This window comes from Centruroides sculpturatus, unplaced genomic scaffold (genome assembly GCF_000671375.1).
Source record: "Centruroides sculpturatus isolate CEXI.00-Female unplaced genomic scaffold, Cexi_2.0 scaffold93, whole genome shotgun sequence".
In the NCBI taxonomy this organism is placed as follows: Eukaryota; Metazoa; Arthropoda; class Arachnida; order Scorpiones; family Buthidae; genus Centruroides; species Centruroides sculpturatus.
In genome coordinates this window covers 357,394-380,237 of record NW_019384297.1, presented here as the reverse complement: position 1 = coordinate 380,237, position 22,844 = coordinate 357,394, and the positions used below count along the sequence as shown (strand labels likewise).

Genomic DNA, 22,844 nt, shown 5'->3' with positions numbered 1-22,844 from the left:
TCCATACATAATTTATCCTGATGGCCAACGCCCTTAGACGAGTCACATAGAATCATTCCAGAGTTAGCACTTAGAAGTTATACTTTGATTTTGTGCACATATCAATCTCCCATGGAAAGAAGTAAATGAACTTTATCTCCGAAGTGTCCCTTGCCTACAGAGAAGAAGACGAACGACAACTAAACCAGGTTGTATGTTTTATAACGATATTGTAATCTCTCTCTCGATCTTGTATCGGTATAATAGGGTCGTATATCTCTCGATGTGTATCTTAATTGTAGAAGTTATATCATTCCTTCATTTGATATTTTGTATTTGTTTTATTTTCTTACATTTTATTAAATTTACTATAGTTTGTTTATCAAATGAAATGACTCTTAATTTGTGTCTGAATCAGATCTCATACGCGTGTTTGTCCGCGGAATTTAATTGACAAACTGGTGTCACGAATCCTGACGTTGGATAAAGACTTAGCCGTCTATATCCTCTCTAATATTACAGCCCTCCCGGTCAAACAAATCTTGACATAGGATCGGATCTCTCGATCCGAAACTCAGAGAACAGATTTCAGTTAATCTGAGCCCATAAGAGGTATAGGATCCACCCTATACCCGTGGCTGATCTCACAATAGCATATTTAAAGAAATTGGGAAAGCCATTAGCAGGAAAATATTGTACAAATAGAATCATACAGTTTATAAACTCCTGCAGAATGATAAAGATTGAGTGGATCCCTTGAGAATTTGAAGTGTTTACAGAACACCCATCACAGATGACAGGTTGACATGATTTAATATATGTAGGAGTCACTATGCAATCCTTAACTTCACAGTTAAAGGAACATAAATATAATGTCAAGAAGTTACTTCCTTCTACAGCCCTGGCTGCTTATGTGTTGGACAATTCGATTAACATTTGTTAGAATGAAGCTAAGGTCACCGAGTGTGTCAGAAATATGCATTACCTTAAGAAATATTGAGGCACTTAAAATCTATAAATCAATGTGTAAGGGAAATTCTGTCAATTACAAGGACTTAAACCTGACATGAATGCTTGGATATCTTGATTTGAGGTTTGCAGATAACACTATGTGCATTTTGTTACTATTTTTGTCTTTTAGCTTTTTTGTGCATATCACAGAGATGTAGAATATTCTAGAAATTTTTTTTATATTTCAATATGTTTGGAATTTTCATATTTCTATTCTATTTCCATTAATATTTATAAATGATTGACTTTTGGAACATCAACATGATAAATGTCATTAAATAAGACCAAAAGTATAAGTTTTATGCAGTTTAATAAACCTTTCTTGCTTATCATTACATGCAAATATATTTAACTTGTCTGTAATCATTTTGTATTTTTTTTTAAAACATATTTTCTTGATACTATGATGTACTTTTTTAAACTACTTTTACTTATCTGAAATAGGAGTGTCTTACAATTGAGAACATTCTATCCTATATTAGCAGTCCAAACAATAATCATTACTAGTGAACTATATGATGCATTACTCACAATAATAGATGTTTTTAACTATACTACTCAACATTCACATCAGTTCATATAAGCTTTACTGGTAATGAAAATTTACTGTTAAAATGCCTTCAAGATAAAATTATAATCTTGTTTCAAGGGATCATTTCTGAAATTATGATGCAGCATTAAAACATGGTTATTAAATATAAAGAAGAGCATGCAAAGCTGCCAAATAATATGTGTTTCTTGATGTTTTATTATATAACAATTTAGAAAAACAATATAAACTATTTATAAATTTTTCTCTTCAAAAAAAATTCTTAAAATTCATTTAAAACTCAAGTTGTACCTTAGAATCAAAGAAATGTGGTATATAATTCCACTAAACCATACTTTCCACTAATTTCATGTGTTAATTAGTTCAGATTATCAAGAGCATACTATCGTAGGCAGACCATATCATTTACAATCCAACCATGGACACATTTCAGATCAGTGATTGAACTGATTGAACTGCAATAAATAAATAAATTTTAAAAAATAAATAATCTATAAATTGTTGATATTAAATTAAAATTGTTAATAAAACTCTTCTATTCAAATTGATACTTGATTGTTCTATTCAAAAATTGATTCTACAATCAGTTCTAACAAGAAAAAATGGGAAAGTCCCCAGAAATCCAGTATATCTAGTCATGATTTTAAAAATTTGTTATAAAATCATACCCGCAATATATCCGGTGTTATTTCTTTAGACAAGGACTCAATACTTAATGGTTGAAATTTCGATTCAATCGTGATTACTTCATCTTCAGGATTAATAACAATTTCTGGAGCCTCTTGAATCTGTAAAATAAGTATAGCATAAAAATTGACTTTGACTACTTATTTACATTTAATTATATATATAAAATGTTTCACGTACAATGTAATTAGAACTCGTACTCTGTGAATATATTTTAAGTGGTGTTAAATCATATTTGATAATGTTTAAAAATTCCGTAAAACTCAGACATCTATCATTATCGATATCCAATTTAGAAAATATTTCTTTCAGATCAATATCAGTTGCAAACTCTCCTTTAAACTTGTCATTTTCCCAAGTTATAAACACTATAAAAATTACTACTATAAATATGAATAAAATCCATTTTTTAAATCTGGTTAACTGGCTTTTAATTGTTTTGCGATTTTCCGATTCCATTTCTCAAGCTTTCCATGTGAGCAAACTAATTCTGCAGTTTCTTCGTGTAAACAGGAAGTTGCACAGCTCAATTTTTAATACATAATCAATAGTGAAAGTTATTACATTATCAAATCTGAATTCTGCTGTCAATATCACTTGTTGCTTGGAAATCACACTTATTTATTTACGTGACGTTTACTCATGCGATATACAGCTTTCTTCTGTCCTCTTTTATCCACACTTCATATTAGCTTGCCTTTGCAATTTAATAAAAGATTTCATCAGAAGTTGTCAACTGGTCGGAAATTCACATGTTCATATGTCAACGAAATTCTCTCGATGTAAAGCGCCATCTTCTTTTTTTACAAATTCGGATTTCTATAAAGTATTATTTTTTAAAGTTAGAATTGCTATAATGTAATATTTTATTTTATTTACATGGATAAATAAATCGATAATTCTTACTTCTAAGTAAAAATCGGTCATGATTAAGGTCAAAAGCACTAATGCGTAATCAAGGTGAATAGTTTTGTAATTGCAAATTTTCATTATTATTATTTTTAATCAATTATTAATAATATCAATCTACGAAGTTAAATTTCAAGATAGAAATTTTAAAATTTTATATTGGAAAAGCCAATTTGTTTTCTTTTCATTTACTCGGAAACTTGCTACCAATACAAAAATAATGCCTTATTATGCCATTTATTATTTTTCAGGCTTAGTCATGCGATTATATCACTAAATATTTAAATAACTTTTATGTCCTTTCATTTACAATTACATTAAAAATATATTATTATCTGATTTAATTTATGTAATTTTAGCTCCACCATATAGGTCAGGGGTGGCCAACAGTTTTTGCCCCCGAGCCGAATTGGAAAGAAAACTTTTTTCACGGGCCGAACCAGAGGCTGTCCCAGGAAGATTTTGAGGTGGTGCGAGATCTCATTGTGGTTTCACCCCGTAGAGACTAAATTGTACATAGAGATTACAGATACATTTTTCACATTATCATGCTTTATCAACATTCTACGCTGTACTTAGATTTGTAATGGAGGGTTAATCTGTCACGTCCGCCGTGTCCGACAGCTCTATGAGCTGCATCAATAACATCGCGAAGAAAAATAGCGCAATGTTAAACGCCGTTTTGTTTGGTCTAAAAAGTATATGTATGTTATGTAATTTTGTCAAAATAAAATATTTGTTTATTACAGAACTGAATTCGACCATTGTACTAAAAAATTTCTACAAGAAAGTGATGTTAATCAAGACGTTCAAATCTCACTAAGGACTGCAACTACCAAACATTCAGTTGGAACAGGACAAGGTTTTATGAGATGCACCTGTACCAAAAACCGTGCTACAATAAGTGCCAGTGCAAAAAAAAAAAAAAAATTATTTTGTGTAATCAAAATGCAGCGACAGTACACCCTGTAAAAATAAATAAAAGATTAAATATTTTATATGTTACACTAAGAAACACAAACAAGTTCATTTTTAATTTTAGTTTGACTCTAAAAATTATTTTTATTATTTCGTTTGAATTTTTGAAAATATTTTCGAAAATTTTAAGAGTGCATGGCTTTAACCTTTAAAAGTGCATGGCTTAATAAAAAAATACAAACTGATAAGTATTGATTAGCTTATTTTTATTTTATAGTTTTGTACAAGTGTTGTGTCACTTCTAATCAATACCGTTTTTTATAATTAAGTAGATTATGTTTCAATACATATTGTTAATCTAATTGATTGCCTTTTAATTTTATTTTAACCATTAATATACTTGAATAATAATTCTAAATCAGTTCGGCCTAGGTCAAACTAGTTAAGCGTATTTAGGCCCAGTGGCGTAGCGTGGGTGTCAGCCGCCCGGGGCGGAGGAAAATTTCGCCGCCCCCTTATTTAGGTATCTCAATTTAAGACTAAAATTTAGTTTAGTCACAGAATAAGTAATGAAAAATTCCGTGCTAGTGTTGCTACCTTTTTAAAATCGCTGACCCTGACGGCAGATAAGGTTTGTTCTAACAGAAGTTCCTGACGCATGAGTATATCATTTTGCTATGAAGAATAATTTGCAGTGCATGCCGGTTCTAAATCAGTTACAGTTAGCGACTAGGGAGACTTGGGTNAAAAATTCAAACATTTTATTTATATAAATTTTACATGGTCTTCCAAAAAGAATACTGCCATTTTAAATTGCTGTAATTATGTTAATTATTAACTGAGAAATTTTCGATGTACATCCATCAATAGAATAAATGTCCAAGTTTCTTCTACCATCTGCATAAAAATGTCTTTTGTCTGTTGCCATAAAAGAAATGGCAACTTCACAACAGAATGTTCTGCAGTTTGCAAAGTCAGTATGTCATCTTTATGCAACATGAGTTTTGCAGACGATTTCAAAGTGATCCATCATGTATGGCGAACATTGTTGCACAGTGCTGACTACTGATTCTAAGTTTGTGTAATGCAGAACACAAATGTCTTCTCTGTTGCAGAATTACTATTTTTGTTTATGGCACTTCCTAGAGAGCTGTAGACAAAAAGATGTTTGAATGCAGATGGTAGGTGAAACTAAGTGACACAATTGATTGGTGTACAATGCATACTTCTCAGATAATAATTAACATGGTAACATTTTTTTAGAAGACTCTGTATGTAGAGTAAATATTAAATTTGCTTGTTTATACATTTTTAACAAATTCATTTAATCTGTTTTTTTTATTATATTATATTTAAAATTTATTTAAGTAAGAAATTATTCCTTTGTAATTGTACAAATAAACAATTGTGTAATCGTAATGATATAAAGCTAATTAAGTAATACTTAAGATTTATATTACAATGATTTTTGTGAGTTAATGATTTTAATTAATATACTTCTATATGAAATTTAAAATGTAACAAAATTTTTAAACATTTTAAATAAGATTTATAGTAATTTCAATATATTTATGCTTTTTGAAGTATATTTTATTTCGACATTGCTTGAAATTAAAATAATAAATAATTTTGTAGCACAAACTGAAGGAGTAAAAGAACTGTTTAAAGTTAAACAAGAAACTGGTTGGTCATGTATTGGACTAATATATGAAGTTCCTTGGCCTTTGCATATTCTTCTTACACCATCAATTCTAGATAGGTATGATAAATTTAATATTGAAATCATTTATATCATTGTAGAAATTTTTAGTAAGTTTATACTTTAATCTCTACACAAATGCTCTATCCAGGACTTCAAGTCAAATTTACAATAGTAATGTTATTCTGAATATAAAAATGATATCTCTAATATTATTTTTATTTATTCAACCTAAAAGGAATTATGAAATGTTAAGTATAACTTCTACAGAAACAAAAGTTCAGAAATGATTTAAGCTATATATTAAATGATAGTAAAAACTTATGAAATTGAATGCATGTGAAAAATAACAATGTTAAAAAATCCAGCAATGAGTTGTTTAACTTTCCTGGCAACATTTAAAACTGTGTGTGTGTGTGGCACCAACTGTTATAAAAAGTTCTTTTAATAAAATATATTTTTAATTATTATAAATGGCAAAAAGCTCAAGATAGGGCATACGACCCCCTTTTTCTTTCCACCTCATCAACTTTTACCACCAAAATTTAATAGCATCAATCTGCCAATACGCAAACCTCAATGCAAAATTTCAGAAATTTTTGACAAAAAGCATGAGAGTTATTAAGCTTCAAAGAGGGCAAACAAAATTGTGTCCCCCGCATACACACACATATCCATACATACAGTAGAGCCTCGATTATCCGACTCAATTGGGGACTGGGGTTGGTCGGATAATTGAAAAGTCGGATAACCAAAAAGTATGAAAAAATCCATTATTAGTGTAGTATATTATTATATCCCATGTAATTAGTATATCACTATTAACCTACTTCGCGTTGAATTTTCATCAACGTTAAGCCTAACAAAAATTTTTTAAAATAATAATCGTCGCTATTGTATCGTTAAAAGTTAGAAAATTAAGCCTCGTTTAAATACTGGCTCCCTTTCATGGTCGAATGAGTGTTGCCAGCTAAAACACGTAAAAATAATATTAAAGTAGCCAAGACATAGCCAAATATAGTAGTGCCACATCACTAGCGGACATTTGAAATTTGCCGACTAGGACAGTCAGTTAACCGAGGTGTCGGTTAATTGGGGGTCGGATAATCGAGGCTCTACTGTACTCCCAAATTTTTTTGCATTTCTTGACATTTCAAGGTTCTGAGTCCAAAAATGTAAAAATCTCGGGGGGTCATCTTTTGACTGATTGCCATACTTTCCCTCCATTACATATAACAGAGCCTGAAAAGTATTATGTTTATTTAATACACACTAAAAATAAAACGTAAATTTTTGAAATGTTTTTAAAAATTAAAATCTATTTATTAGCTGTTAATGAGAAATATATTAAACCAAACTCCAGTTTTTATGATTAATGAATTTGACATTAATAATTATTAGTGTTGTAACGAATAGTATATTCGGCCTCAGGCCGAATACCAAATATTCGGCCAGGAGCGTGGCCGAATAGCCGAATATTCGGTCAAACTATTCGGCTTGATTAATGCACGTACGAAAATTGGTGCGCAAACCACATTATGGCAAAGACCCTGCTCTCTATTGGCCCACTGTCACTACGCTTCGCCAATCGCGTTAATTCTTGACAGTTCAGACAAGAGCGTCATGGCAGTATGTGATAAGTGATGATATTAAATGTGGATAACAATGAAATGACCTACACGTGTAAATAACGGAAGAACAGAGAAGGACTGCAAAGTGAAAATAAATATGAAATTGAGTTGATAACATAATCGAAGTTCTAGGCAATTTATTGAGTTGATAACATAATCGAACAAGTCGATTATGTTATCAACTCAATAAACTGCCTAGAACAAGTCAAGGCAGCTTATTGGCGCGAAATTTGCAGCTGTAAATGCCAAACAATTGTTGTCATAGACTTCGGAAAGCTAAATGCTTGTAATGAAAGTCACTTAGCGTGCACGGCCGAAAGCCTGGGGTCGTTTGGGCTACCAAGCTGTTTCAAATCTGTGAAATCATAACTGTGACTTATACCGATGTCTTATCTGTCTCTTTTCTCCATTATCACAAGGCACGTAATTGTAAAATGGAAAATCGACAACGGAAAAGTTGCAAATCGAAAGTATCGTGAGGGTGTATTATGGTGTATGCATAGGCATACATGGACTAGAGCGATAGAGGAAAGAGAAAGGGAAGAACAAAGACGAGCGCTTAAAAAGAAGGATAGGCAGGGTCAGACCCTCAGATGTGCGACGATTCTCGAACGAATAGGTGTGTACGTGTGCTGATCTTTGTAATTATAAATTGTGAATACAAGTGACTAATATTAAGTTCTTTTTTATTTTGTGCATGTTATAAGTTATAAATAAATATAAACGAACAACACTAACCTGATAACATTAAATCTAAATACCAAAATGATTAATTTACTGTTTTTTTGTTATTTCTTACTCCTGTTTTTAAGTATTCGGTATTCGGCCGAATAGCGAAAAATAGGCCGAATACCGAATAGTAATCGAATATTCGTTACATCACTGATAATTATATGTTGTGATGAATTTAGATTACAATGTTCAAAAATAAAATACTTTTTATTTTTGAATATTGTAATCAGCTTAATAATAATTTTGTGTTAAATTTTTAATATTCAGCAATTATATTTAAGTTGCCATCTATCTGTAATTAAATTATCTCCATTGCTATATACACGGTGTTCAATGTAAAACCAGGAAATCTCAAATGATAAAGCTTTTTATTCACAAAGGTTATGTTAGGTTTTCTAATTTTATTTTGTTTTACCTTGTCCCTTCTTTCCAAAATGAAGATTACAATAATTTACTCAATTAGTGAATAGGGCTGATTTTATCAGGACATGCTGTATAATGTAATAAATATTCCAGTGATATAATTTTTTATTTCCAAAATGCTGCTATTATGGGAGAGAAATTTTGCAATAGTCTATAGAAAATTTATCAATTTTATTAATTCCTGCACTTTTAAATTTAGTACAAGTTTGTAATTATCTATAAAATATTTCAAACACCACTTATTTTCAATGGATATTGGCACAGCTTTACATAGAGTGAATTACTGTATAATTCAGGAACTCTCCATATCAAATTTAAAAAATAATCAAATTTGAGTTCATATAAGTTTTCTAATAAATTTTTATGTAAAATTATACTTCAGTGTTCAGTATTCGAGTTAATTTATATTAATTTTTATTTAAAATATAAAGTCAAATATAAAATAAAAATCCATTTTATTTTTAGATATAATGTTATCTTCAGATTTCTTTTGTCTGTAAGACATGTACAGATGGAATTGCATCAATGTTGGGCTTTCCAGATGGATAAGAAAGGACTTGGTAGAGAATCTATTTCTGTTCCTCTTTGGCAATTACGTACTCATATGTCTTTTTTGGTTGACAACTTGCAATACTATTTACAGGTAGTTATTTAAAATTATAAATGAATGTTTATAACTCTTGAGAAGTATTATAACATATTTAATGTTGAAGATAAAAATCAGATTATCTATGTTACAAGTTTTAAGAACATAAATTTAAAACAAAACACAAGTATGAAATATAACATATTTATACATTTTTCTCAGAACAGACAAACATAAAATTGTTAAATATACATAAATTATATATATATATATTTTATACATATTTTTATTCATGTAAGTAAAACATAAACATATAATAAATGTAAACTAAAATAAAGCCAACTACTATTTTGTTGGCAAGTTAATAGAGGAATTAGATAATATGAATTTCATAAAACTATGTTATCTAGAATTGGCTTCAGCTGTCGTGGACATTGAATCTTGACTGTTAATCATGCTGATGTATTTGGATAAGCAATAAATGTAAATTTGCTCCAAAATCCTAAGAGGAAAGCTGTTTTGACATTATTTATTAAGACTTGATTTATTCCAGAATACCATCATATTTCTGTCCCAAACCCATTGTGTAAATTTGATGGCCAAATGGCTGAGCAGTCAAGGTAGCAGCTTACTGTTCTGGGGACCCAGGATTGAATCCGGGCAAGTTAAAAAAAAATCCCCAGGAACTTTTCGGGGGTGGTTCGACTGGATATGTCACACCCAGCTGCCCCATTGTGGACCTGGTCAAACCCATAGAGGGCCTCTTTTAGCAAGCCCATTTAGTGCCCACAGGACGAAAAGAACAACCCAAGATATTGCTGTATTTTTCATTGTATACAAAAAATACAGTGATACCTCGGTTTTTGTTGCTAATCCATCCGAAAACAATTGGCAAAATCCAAAACTGATGAAAATTGAGATAATTATTTTTATATGAATCAATATAAATCCAATTAATTCATTCCAGACACTCTAAAATACATACCAAAAAATAACAAGAAATTAGTCTTTTATATTCATTTTATATTAATGTAAAGAATAAATGAACATTTAACATGGGTAATGCTCATACAATGAGAAAAATGCATGGGTTGCCCTTTGTTTTCACAAAACTAGTGGTGAGATCACACTGCTAATTTTGCAAATGATGAAAAAACAAATTTTTCACGAAAAAATCGACAAAAACTGAGGTATTACTGTACTAATGTTGTACTAGAGATAACAGCAAAAATAATGGAGCATTTTTACTCTAAGAAATCTGGTGGTAGAACTATTGTAATAGAAACTCTCCTCATTTTTAGATTGCCTTTGATTATGAATATTCCCAGATGTCACAAAGATTAGACTCAGAGCATAAACACCAGATTTGATAAAGATTGGCCTATCTTCCTATCCATATATATATATTACCCAATTTGCCTAGCATATGGCATGGACAAAATGGCCATAGCTTTACTAGTAATAAAAACTTCCTGTCTACCATTATTTTCATGCTGCCTAATCTGCTTTCTCTAGAATGCCTTAATAATAATAATATCAAGAAAACCAATACTATGGGCCTTATTTCTAAAATATTGCTGTATGATTAGTTGAAGCCACTAAGCTCGTCCATCTTGACAAATAATGTGATGACTAATGAGAGAATAATTTTTTATTTTTAAGTTGCATTCCTGAATTATTTATTAACAATAATTTGAAAATCAAAATACACACCCTATAACTATATTCCAAAAATGCTAATCGTTCACATTAAGTCTGTCTAAATTTAATGTTTTTCATTATTATAGGTTGATGTTTTGGAAAGCCAGTTTTCATTATTTGTTGAAAAAGTTAAATCAATAAAAGATTTTGAAGAAATTCAGCATGCTCACGAAAATTTTTTAACATCAATTACTTCTCAAAGCTTTTTAATGCTTGAGCCAGTAAGCAGAGATTACAAGTATATTTTCTGTGTTTATTTTATTTGCTAATGAAAATCATTAAAAATTTAAAGGTGTATCTTTGCCTCAAAGAAATATTAAATCAATGTTTGGCTTTGTGTACATTGGTTCTGCAATCATCACCATTTGGACAAAAAGAATTGACTCAGTTAAATAGCATTGCTTTGGTATGTATTTGCTTGACATAATTAATATAAATGTTAATCTTATATCAAAGCTAAGTTAATAAAATGTTATTTCAGAATTTTCGGAGACAAACACATCTTCTTTTTAGGGTTTTATCAAGCTTTTACAGCCATCATTCTAGTCCCCATCTTGCTCAGTTGTTATTGAGAATTGACTATAATAAATATTTCAGTAGCTGTGGTGGTCAATTAGGAGGGTAAGTTTTGTAAAATTTGATTATTATTAATAATTTTAATCTGGCCCTATTTAGTGCTATATCATGAAAAACCCCCAGAAAATTTCACATGGCCAGCTCATTGGTGAGGCATGAACCCAAACCAACTACCGGTATTCAGTAGTTTTATCCAATCGCCCCCTGGTGGGCTTCACAAACATGGCACAACGTGGTACAGAGTAGGCTTTATGGAAGCTTGTTTAAATAGCATTAATTTCACATTAACTTTGAGATACCAATTGTTTTGCTGTAGAAAAGTAAACTCCAACTTTTAAAAAGGACTGAATATGAAGACATTTAAACACCTCAGGAATAAAACAGTCTTTATGATAATAATATGATCGAATGAATATTTTTATATATTAATTGAAACTCTAACCTGTTTCCCTTCTCATCCTACACCATATTCAAAGCCCTTAGTGTAGAAGTCTTTGCTTTGTAACAAAAGTTATGATAACTTTTGTTATCATAAATTAATGCAATGTTTTAAGTTTAGGAGTATTAGTTTTATTTACAGAAATTCATCTTATTTATTTATTGTTTTATCACTCTCATTCATTCCTGCAAGAAGGGCATTTTGTTGATGCTATTCCTCATGGAACTCCATGTGTCTTGGTTATTCTGGAAAAACTGCAATAAAGATATTCTATTAGTATTGATATTTTTAGACATAAGCTGTTGAATAAATTCATAATTGTGAGTTAAGATTGACAGATAACTTGCATCATTACTGGTTGAATTTAGGCTCAAGGATCAAGAGTTAGTTAAAGTTGACCAGTAAGTGTTCATGTATATTCTTAGCAAGGCAATGTGTAATATTCTGTTGAGACTTTGGAAGTTTTTATTGATAATACCCAGTGACTTTGTCATGCTAATGCACATTTATGAAGAGAACTGTATTAAAAGTAAACTAACTTGATCTCAATACAGCTGTGCGTAACCCTATCTGCTTTCAAAATTATTTTTTCACAGGAAAGCTTATAAGCAAGTAGAAGCTTATTATCTATATTACTTTAAGGAATTGACATAACAAACACTTTCTTTATAAGAAAATAGCATCCTGGGTGCTGGAGAAATTTGTTTACAAAATGCTTTAATCTAAATTAGGAAAAAAATAATTCGTTTTTAATCCTTGAATAAATTTTTTTATAAACAGGAACATACAAGATCATCCATGAGAAGAAGAAGAAGAAAATGTATTATAAATGTTTGTTTTTATTATTATGTTATGATTTTTTGTATATTTAAGCCTTATAAAATTATGTGAAACTCAATATTTATTTTTAAGATGTTTTAAAGTTTGCTATTAAAAATTTGATGTGACTTTTGAGTATTTGTCATGAGAGATCAGTTCTCTAATATGTAAAATTTATCTTCCTTAAGTTCTTTTAAAAGTTATGTAGGAAGGCTGATACACAGAAAAGGTTTGAGTGTCTCTGATGTAGAATTTTGTGGGCTTCATAAGCCTGAACTCAACAACCAGGTAATTGTATGTCCACACGAATCAAATACACAGTACAGTGACTCAACATCTTAGTTTATGAATTTCACTTTAACACAGGAAATCCTCATGTTTTCGAATTATCCAAGATAGCATATTGTACAGAAATATGTTAAAATGCCACTGATGTGTTTTAGTAAGCTCACAGAATACGGCTACATATACAAAATATTATTAATTATCAATTAATGAAAATAGTAATATAAATAAACTGCAGGCAGCTCTGGCATTAGAATAATGATTGGACTAAATTGCAAGTAAACAGCATGTGTCCAGTGAGAACCTCAAGTTGCCAGATTACAAAAAGTAAAGCAGAATTCCTCAAAATTGGCCCAAATAGTAGTAGCCTAGATCCCTACAGATATCACAATCCCAAAACCCAGTCATATTTTAGAGATAGTCCATGGGTAAGGTTGAATTGAATTTGGGCAGAAACTTGGAATTTCAAAGTAGCTGTACTTCAAACTAACCAAATTCCTTAATGTGTACATCTCTATACCTGCAGCCAGGACGAACTAACAGGATTTGGAACTATCACAAATTTCCTGTGTTGTCTTTTACATATGAACAAACATTTAAATTAATTCAAGTTATGTTTTTCTTTCAAAATAATCCTAAAAGTTTGATATTATTTATGAGAATGTAGAGCTGCAAGTGTACATATGAGTTTATCTAATTTACATATTTTCTGTAGTTATTGGTATATTTTCAATCATTTCTGTCTGCTCAAAATATGACAATGGCTTTTTACTAATTTAGAAGCATGTTCTTTGGAAAAAATTTTTTTTTCTTTGTAAGGGTTGTTAATATGGAGTGTTCGGCAAGCTACTGTTGGTATCCAGTTTTTATCCTTTCTGTATTTGACTTCCTTTGAAAATGTCCTCAATAATTTAAATAAAAAGTTATTGTAGTATTTTTTTTTGTCATTATCAACAGTTTTTAATGTTGTTTGAAAATTTTTTAAATTAAAAATATGACCATTCCTTTTACAATTATGTAAGTTATTGTGGGTAGTTTTGATGGATGTCAACTATAGGATAGGAAAGGTAAAAACTCCGACTCCGGCAGTAGTCTACAACGGAAAATTTTTTAGAAACTGCATAAAAATTGGTTGCTTGTTGTTCTCTATTATATGTATTTTCTTAGAACAATGTTGCCGTTGAGAACACATACACGTAGTTGAACCTTTTTCCTCTGAAAGTGTTCCTGTGTGATATCTTCTTAAGAGTCATGTTGGTTTAACTGTCACTAGCTCAGATAATTAAGTTTTATTATATAAATCATTGCACACACATTCTAATTTTTTCTATGCATTCTGTAATCAATTTACTGATAAATATGTAATAATGGGACTGAAGAGGAGCGTTAAGCCTGAAATACATATCCGTTCACACCAATAAAACAACCTTTTTCCTCTGAAAGTGTTCCTGTGTGATATGTTCTCAATGGCAACATTGTGCTAAGAAAATGCATAAAAATTCCTTCTTTTTTATTACTGGTATCAAAGAGAGAGAGAGATAAAAGGAAAATAACAATTCAACACTACAAGAGAGAGAAAAAATTGTTAATGGGAATCAACCAACAGTTTAGAGTGTCATTAATAAGTCTTAAAAAAGGACAAGGTTTAAAGTGAGAAAGATCTTCAATGTATTTTTCAAGAAATAAGGTCAACCCTTGTGTCCCAAACATGGTGTTGAAAAATTTTTTTAAAAGAAAGCTAACCCAGAAATAATTAAAATTATTTTAAAAAGTAATTTTAGTTTAACATTGACTATTGATAAATATCATTTTTGCCAATGAAACTAAATTTACCTGCTAACCATCATCGTGTAGTCTCACAGATCACTTATATATACATGCCAAATTTATAATAAAATAAACACTTACTTTTCATTCAGCTCTCCAAATGCCTGAGCGGGTATACTATTTGACATGTAACCCCATTTATCATCTCTCAACACGTAGTCAATTTTCAAGAGATTTCTTCAATTTTCAATATAAAGAAATGATTAAAACAATTTAAATAACAGTAACTATTATACAATGAGATTAATAAGATTAAATTAGAAGACAAACCTATTAACCACGCTCGAGTGTGACTCCAGCAAGGTTTATAGCGTTAAAAAAAAAACGGGCGTTTGGGCCCCCCAAAAAAAATTTTTTTTTTATTTTTGGAATGTTTTTTAGGTCCAAATTTTTTAAAAATTTTTTGCCCGCGCGAAAAAATTTTATCGCGATTTTAATGAGCCTTTGATAAGGCTCGATTAAGGCTTAATTGCTTTTTAATGGGAGTTTTTTTTTTATCAAAATTAATTAATCGTTCTAGAGTTGTAGTGCACCTATTTTCCTTCGGTAAAGTTATTTAAAGCTGCTTCCTGATGTCAAAAACGACCTCCAATAGATTTTATTACAGTATATATATGTTTAATTAATTAGGGGGGGTCGGAAATCTCAATAAAAATTATAATTTTTTAAAAATATAGGTTTAATTTCTAGTCACCCTACTTTAAACCCTTCTCCTCCCGAGACGTCTGAGAATGTCCCGGGAAAATACGACACCAGCTGTTTTCAAGGTCATACAGATGTGTAAACAATGACTCATGGGTGTTAAATTTCACAGAAAGGCGAGACAAAGGAAACTAAATGATGAAGCTTTTTAACCAAAATTATCGCATTTCTTTCGATTTTTTTTTTCAGTTTTAAGTATTTTTTTATGCTTAATTAAAATTTTTTTTAAAAAAAGTGGACAAGAAGCGGTTAACGAGAATCAATACTACGGCTTTATCCAGACGTTAGAATGCTGCTGCTCCAATAAACAGATCGAGCATCATTCCTTTCACATTTGAATCAATGCGAATGGTTCCGGGAGGAAGGAATTTACTGTTAAATCACTCATTAATTCGTACATTAGTTCCCTTGAAAATAAATTCGATAATTTGTACCTGAAGTGAGCCAGTGCAAAATACATAGGTTGCTGGTAGAATTCTGCCGAAGTTGAATTAACAATAATAGGTCAATCTACGAAGTTTTCTGCCCAATTAATTGGGACCGCCGTTAGCGTTCAGAGCCAAATTCCAATCCATCCAACCGGTTATCCAATGAAGTAGGTCCTAAACAGAAATGGTATTATTAAAAAAAATTTTCATATAAAAGTTACATCCTCACCGTTATTGACCTCAATGGCATACTTCTATGATATCGTAAGCGTAATCTTCCGCTCTTTCCCAACTTCCCAACTGAACACTGGGTTTTTCAAGTAGAGAACCCTAACAGGCTTCGGTGGCTAATAGAAATTTTTCAGGAAAAGCTTGGTGACTTAGATTTAGCGATTTGGCAGGAGATACTCCATCAATGGTACCAATGAAATCCAATTCCAGAAACGAAGTCTCGCTTCTTTGTCATTCAATCCCTGAAACAAAAAAAGTAATTTACATATATAACTAGAGTTTTACTACAGGAATACGTAGTTATTGAATTACTCGAGGAAGCAAAAAAGGAAGATAGTCTTTGATCATCCATGATGATTTTTATTTTTTCTGGACCTAATTGATTGGCACTGAGCGTTAGGACTAAATAATTTTTGGGAAAATTCCTCTCGGTGACTGGAGTAAAATCCATCGATTAAATGGGTATAGAGGGGATTAAGCCTAATGAGGGTTCGTTCTGCACTGTCAATCCCCAAAAACTTACATTATTATTTTCATAAGATTTCAAAAACCTGTTTAAAAAAAATAATTCAAATTAGAACAAAATTGTAATAGCTAATTATTTCCGCAAAATAAGTAGTCTATACTTTCCGTCAGAACATAAAACAAATACATCCAAAATTAAATCTGGATTGGATAAAAATTGCAAGAGTTATAAAGACTTCGCATACACATACACAGACAAAGGCTTTTATATTATTAATTATTTTCTGTGTAAAAGTTTACTGTTTTTTTTTTCCAATCAGCAGAGATTTTAAAAAAAAATTTTAAAATCCTTTACAAAAATAATGCACAAAAATGTGGTTTGGTTCGGTCCCACCAACCAAACCAAACCACATTTTAAAAACAGTAAAGTTTTACACAGAAAATAACTAATGATATAAAAGCCGTCGTCTGTGTATCTGTACCCCACCAATACAGCAAGACAACATTTGGACGATCTGCCAAAGAGTAGATGCATCCCGAGAGGACTTTCTATAGGAATCTGGCCCCTGTGTAGATGTTAGATACGTTCGTTAGGCAAGTTCGTTAGTCAGATACAAACCCGTGACTAATTACAGGTGTTCATTGGCTTCATCCACTGGCTACTTATGGGTCACAAAAATATGAGAATAATTAGTACTTTGAAATCCATAAGAGATGACAACAAGACTAGCCTAATATTTTAATAAATGAGAATTTATAGCCTTCTGCTTGGTTCAGCAAGAAAGTATATTTCATTTATAAACGAGCAATTATTTATTGTAAGTGCTGGGCTGCAATTTTTAATCATATTTTTAATTTATGTAATTTAAAATATATGCTCTCCACCTCAACTTAGTAGTGACTTGCCACTGTACAGTACATCATACTCTTCCTTTAAAAAGAGAGTCGATGATGATACTCGCTCTCTCCCAGTACCTATTGAGTACTGGGGAGAGCAAGTATCATTATTTAAATTTAAGACCTTATTGAGCATAAAGAAATTTTGTAAATTTATAAGCATGACATTCTACATCAATGTTTTAATAATAATGATTAGAATCATATATCGAATGCTCCTAAGCTATCATTTACATCTTTTGCAACATGCTATTGAGTAATTTAAAAAATTTTTCTTTTATTTTTAATGTATTTTTTTAAACTTTTGTATGTGTTCTTTTAATTTTGTTTGTGCTCTAGAATTCTATCTTTTCTTTTCGTTCTAATTTTCAGATGAACGTTTTTAAGTGGTTCATCCAATTTGTTTTTCTCCTCTTCTACAGGCATAACATATAACTTTCGCATTATGCATATACTTTTACTAAATAAACAGAGTTAAATGCAATCTACTATTAATATATTTAAAATTTACTTGACAAAATATTCTGCCCAAGTTTGATAATATTCTTCTTTAAGTATTCCAGGACCACCCATCTTCCTCGAACTTTTCATCCATCCTGGGGCACTCCAAGGACTGGCAAACAATTTTATCGACTTAGATTGCATTTTTTGAGCTCGGTGGATTAGTGGAATCTAAATGAAACAAAAATTTTTAAAGAAATTTGCTTAAATTTTCCACAAGTTTACGAAAAACTACCTTCAATTTCGAATCTTCTTCGGTTAAATTGAAATGAGTGAGATTCGCATCTCCCGGTACATCGTCATAAGAATAAACGTGTGTAGAAAAGTCACAACTGGCTATGGGTACTCTTCCAAAAGTATAATCCAAACCTGTATATTTTTGTTTTCTTTAATTAAATGTTTGAATAAATTGAATTTAAAATTGTTATAATTACCGTCGGAGGAGTAATAACCACGCAATATCTGATCTTGTAATTGTTCGGGTAGACTGAGAATATTAATGCCGACTGCATCTGTGAAAGCTCCACCAAATCCCAAAATCTCTTGATATCTCTTTGTTCTATCGATTGAAATTTCAAGTCGAAGCCTTCCGTCTGTAATTAAAATATGTAAACAATTATTTTATATCAATATATTTTTTCTAATGTATTTCAAAATCACTCGTATGTTGATTTATTGTTACAAACTTTTAGGAGGTTTCGAGGAAAATTGAAAATTCGAGGTTTTAAATCTCGATCCATCTTTAGTACTTTCGTACAATTTTGCGGTTCCTGCTTTTGCTATTTCAATGGGACCAAGTAGTTTACAGTAGGATAAATTACACACACATACAATACTTCCATATCGGTAATCCCTTGGAACACACAACGATCCGAAATCTGTAAAATATATTTATATTGAAACATTTATAGTTAATCTACAATCATGACACCAAATGAATCAGTTGTTTCAGATGATAATTTCACTTTTGTAGTGGCTTTAGAATATATATGAATTGCAATACCAAGAAACTGTTTATTTGTATACCAATTATTTCTAGTAGAGTCCATAAAACTACGATTAACAGTGTCAAAAACAGATAAAAAGTCTGCAAAAATAGCATAAATCTTTCCTTTCTTCTTTTGTAAAGTCTGAGAAACATTCCTCACTTATTGGAAGCACTTTATGTATGCCCATCGACAATAGATCTTCATTAATAAATACAAAATGACCTTTAGAAAATTTAGCAGTATAAAAATTCCTTTAAAAAGTATTACTTTTTAACTATGACTCGATAATCTTTTACGCCTAAAGCAGTTAGTTGTTTGCCAAAATTGAAGAGCTAGGTAACGTGATGCCATCTAGTGCGGATGATAAACAGCATCCAAAAATGTCAAAATACTGTTTTGTTATTAAGCGTCAAAGAGGCGAAAGTCGACACTTTCGTTTTTTGAATATACCTTTTCTCGTAGTTAATTATATTTTCCAAAAAGTAGTTTATGCACGTGCCAGGTTTCCACTGAGCATTTTGACAGCAAAATTATCCAAATCTAACGTGGGATTTTTTTTTTTAAATTCGGACAATACGTGCATACGTTACCCCAGTAGCATGGGCTTCTCCCAGGCAATTATTTAAACCTTCTATGTTATAGAAAACATGTTTCGCATTATCGTCATTGTCCGAGTATAAAACATTATATTGGCTATAATTCTCCTTAATTTCATTATCTCGTTTATCATTAAAAGCTATATTCTTTAAAAAGTTAAGGTGCGAGAGTAGGAGTCCCTCCGAAAGTCCAGGAATGAGCTTCTCAGGAGGATAAATGCAAAGTCAAGTAAACTAATTTACGAATAAAAGAAAAAAATTTATTATGGAAAAACGAAACTTGACTTTTGAACTTAGTTTAGATTAATAGCATTAATAAGTACAAAATATGTTTTAGAGAGTTAGCCTATTTCTATTTGTAAAACGAGGGTATCTAGCGGGGGTGGGGGTATCCGAACTGCGCGAATCACAATAAACCAGGAAAAGAGTTGTCTTCTCCTCTAGATGTTGCGTTGATTTTCTTCTTTTCCTTCTCTTCTTTCTGCTTTCGGTTAAAATCCAGATACGTAGACTGTCATGGCGACTCATGTCTGATTCCAGCAAACAAAAGAAAGGAAACAGTGGGGACGCACGTTCTAACCTAACGTAACCTATTCTAATAAATTACCATAATTATTACCAATCAAATTATTAGAATAGGTTAGGTTAGGTTAGAACAGGGGTGGCCAAAACTTGGCGCATTGGACGACTACAAGTGGCGCTTCAGTCGGTTCCGAGCAACATTGCCAGATTTGGCTTCATTGCAATTATGAAGACTACATAGGAAATTAATTTTTTACAGTGTGTCTTCGCAAGTGTATTTCTTACACAATTCGGTGCAATCGACCTGTTGACCTTTTTTTTTTTGCTTGTACGTTACACGATGCATTCGTGTTCATGTACACCACTGATGTCATATAGAACTATTTTATACGGGTAGCTACACTACAACCGCATTTTTCATTGCTTGTTCTGTGGCAAATCTGAATTTTCGTCTTATAAAGTGAAATACCTAAATAAGGGGTGGCCGAAATTTTTCTCCGCCCCGGGCTGCTAACACTCACGGTACGCCACTGCGCATCTGAACTCGTCTATCAAAAAATTGGCGCATGGTATGCAAAAGGTTGGCCACCTCTGGGTTAGAACGTGCGTCCCCACTGTTTGCTGGAATCAGACATGATCCGCCATGACAGTCTACGTATCTGGACTTTAACACTGCTTTCTCTTGCTCTTTCACTTTCTCTTCCTTTCTTCTCACCTTTTTATCTTCTTTCTCTTTCACTCAGTCCCTCACTAAGTCTCTGATTTTCATCATTCCCTTTTATTTTATTCTTCGTTCTGTATAATCATGATTTTGTTCCGGAGGAAGTTGAAGTAATTTGCGATAAGCGTGATTGGTCATCCAATAGTCCTTTTTCTTCTTCTTCTTCTCAGATGTTGATATGGAGATTTTAGCTCATATAGGCTCTTTCTCCGATAGACATATGGTTATGATCGCTATGCGACCGAAGAGCCAGCCGTATCCGCGCGCGCGGGAAATAATGCCTTCCGGGAGGACTTTTATGGGGAACTGGCCTCCTATTCAGTCGTTATTGGCAAGGAGAAAACCCGGAAAACTCCAAGCAGCCAGCCTGTCCGATCGCGGCGCGAACCCACGACCGAACTTCCCAGTGTTTAGGGTCTGGGTCGCCGCTATGAGCGGCAACGGAGACCACTCGCCCACTGGTGGGGCCAACAGTCCTTCTCTCGTCTATTAAGAATTATATGCACGGATAGAGTAACATCTGTCATTTAACACCATTGAAAAAGGGGTCTGGTAGTTAATTAACAATTGTTCGTTGCACAACCAGACAAAACGAAAAAACATAATATATAGTTTAAAATACAATTAAATTTTAACTTAAAGAGAATACATTATTATCTAAAAGATTAAAATTAAAATTATAGATAATGTTCATAATAATTTACGTATATATATATATATATATATATATATAGGTATCTGATAACAACCAAAATTTGGGGGAATGATGAGCCCCCACATAATGTTACTTTTCTCTTTACCAATTTCGAGGTCAAGATCTATCAAAGCAGTGTCTATGTTTTCATACCATGCCTGTATTCTATTTAAACGTTCTAAAAGTAACTTGTAATTTATTATTTGAAGAGGCTTGTAGTTTCAACAAAAGTTTAATTCCTTCCCGAACGATAATCTCTTTTTCGGCACTTATATAACAAAGAATCAATTCTACCGTTCACTCTCACCTGTAACATTTTCCTCACTTCCAATTCGTTTCTTTACGTTTCGTGGAGAAAAAGTTTTCCTTTTCTGAGATGAGAATTCTGTCATTTTTCAAGAAAATAACAATAATGAGTTAAATCACAAGAGAACAAATAATTCACGAAAGTCAGCGCCCTCCCCCCTTATAAACTAAAATCGAATTAAGGCAAATCAGAAATTTGCACACAAGTTTATAATAAATAACTTATAAACAATTTGTTTAGGCTCCATAGATATTTCGAAAAATTCTTTTACTTACCAAAATAGATCCAAAAAATGTAAGCGAATAAAATGATTCGGTACATCGCTCTCAAACGATTTCACTCAAGATTCAAAAAGCTGAAAATGTATAATCGCTTGATAAATCTTTATCTAAATAACTAAATACAGCTATAAGTAGAAGTATATTACAGATTGTTACCACGTTTATATCCGATTTATTTTTCTTATTATTTTTATCTTAGATTAAAACAAAAGGGTAAATGACACGGAGGGAAAAGAAACTTGTCAGTATCCGAGTGAATAAACCACCGAAGACTGATCTGGAGTTTTGCCCTCGACCAGCGAACTATAATAAGTTTTCGAGTTTTCTCACATATATAACGTTTAAATAGGGCCAATTTCCCTTAAAAAGTCCTCCCTTCTTAGCGGATTGCTCACGTGTTATTCCATCAATCCAATCATATACGGCCCTCTTTGATATAGGGGTGAAAAGCGTGGGTCTTCGATGGGTGGAAACAACCATAAAACGTCTTCTTGTAACGTTTATTATTCACATATATTATCTTATCTGTAGATTTATAACTAAATTTGAATTAGGGGTCTCGTGTACTGTACATTATTGGCATTTTTTGTGGAGAATATTTTCTTATAAGAGATTGGTTTGAGGGCCTATGTAATCGTTCTTTTTGCCCAGTGCTGTGGGCAAAAAAAAAGGGGGGTAATTGACACGTCACTGGGTCGATTGAAAAAATTTCATAAGTTTAATTCCGATCTGCCTTCC

At 31.6% G+C, this 22,844-nt stretch overlaps 2 protein-coding genes and 1 pseudogene across 2 annotated transcripts in view; 1 reads left to right on the top strand and 2 right to left on the bottom strand.

Moving 5' to 3' along the window:
* Positions 1 to 3,039, bottom strand: part of LOC111627785 (selenoprotein N-like) — a 29,445-nt gene extending 26,406 nt beyond the window's left edge. Inside the window, exons 1-2 of the mRNA XM_023371462.1 lie at positions 2,408 to 3,039; positions 2,209 to 2,328 (exon numbers count right to left, since the gene is read on the bottom strand). Of these exons, the coding sequence (XP_023227230.1) occupies positions 2,209 to 2,328; positions 2,408 to 2,686 (399 nt within the window). The 5' untranslated portion in view covers positions 2,687 to 3,039. The remainder of the gene's footprint in view (positions 1 to 2,208; positions 2,329 to 2,407) is intronic.
* A 2,656-nt stretch (positions 3,040 to 5,695) lies between these two features.
* LOC111627616 (gamma-tubulin complex component 4-like) lies at positions 5,696 to 11,451 on the top strand. Its single transcript, XM_023371234.1, has 5 exons — positions 5,696 to 5,813; positions 9,005 to 9,182; positions 10,913 to 11,047; positions 11,119 to 11,232; positions 11,308 to 11,451. The coding sequence occupies exons 2-5, from the start codon at positions 9,051 to 9,053 to the stop codon at positions 11,449 to 11,451; spliced, it is 525 nt and encodes a 174-aa protein (XP_023227002.1). The 5' UTR covers positions 5,696 to 5,813; positions 9,005 to 9,050.
* Positions 11,452 to 11,462: 11 nt separating this feature from the next.
* LOC111627290 lies at positions 11,463 to 22,838 on the bottom strand (annotated as a pseudogene).
* Between the last annotated feature and the right edge of the window lie 6 nt (positions 22,839 to 22,844).

Bases quoted from the DNA above. Each gene is read 5' to 3' on its own strand.
- LOC111627616 (XM_023371234.1), top strand. From the start codon at position 9,051: ATGGAATTGCATCAATGTTGGGCTTTCCAGATGGATAAGAAAGGACTT. The intron at 9,183-10,912 runs GTAGTTATTTAA...TCATTATTATAG, and splicing joins ACTTGCAATACTATTTACAG to GTTGATGTTTTGGAAAGCCA. The intron at 11,233-11,307 runs GTATGTATTTGC...ATGTTATTTCAG, and splicing joins AGTTAAATAGCATTGCTTTG to AATTTTCGGAGACAAACACA.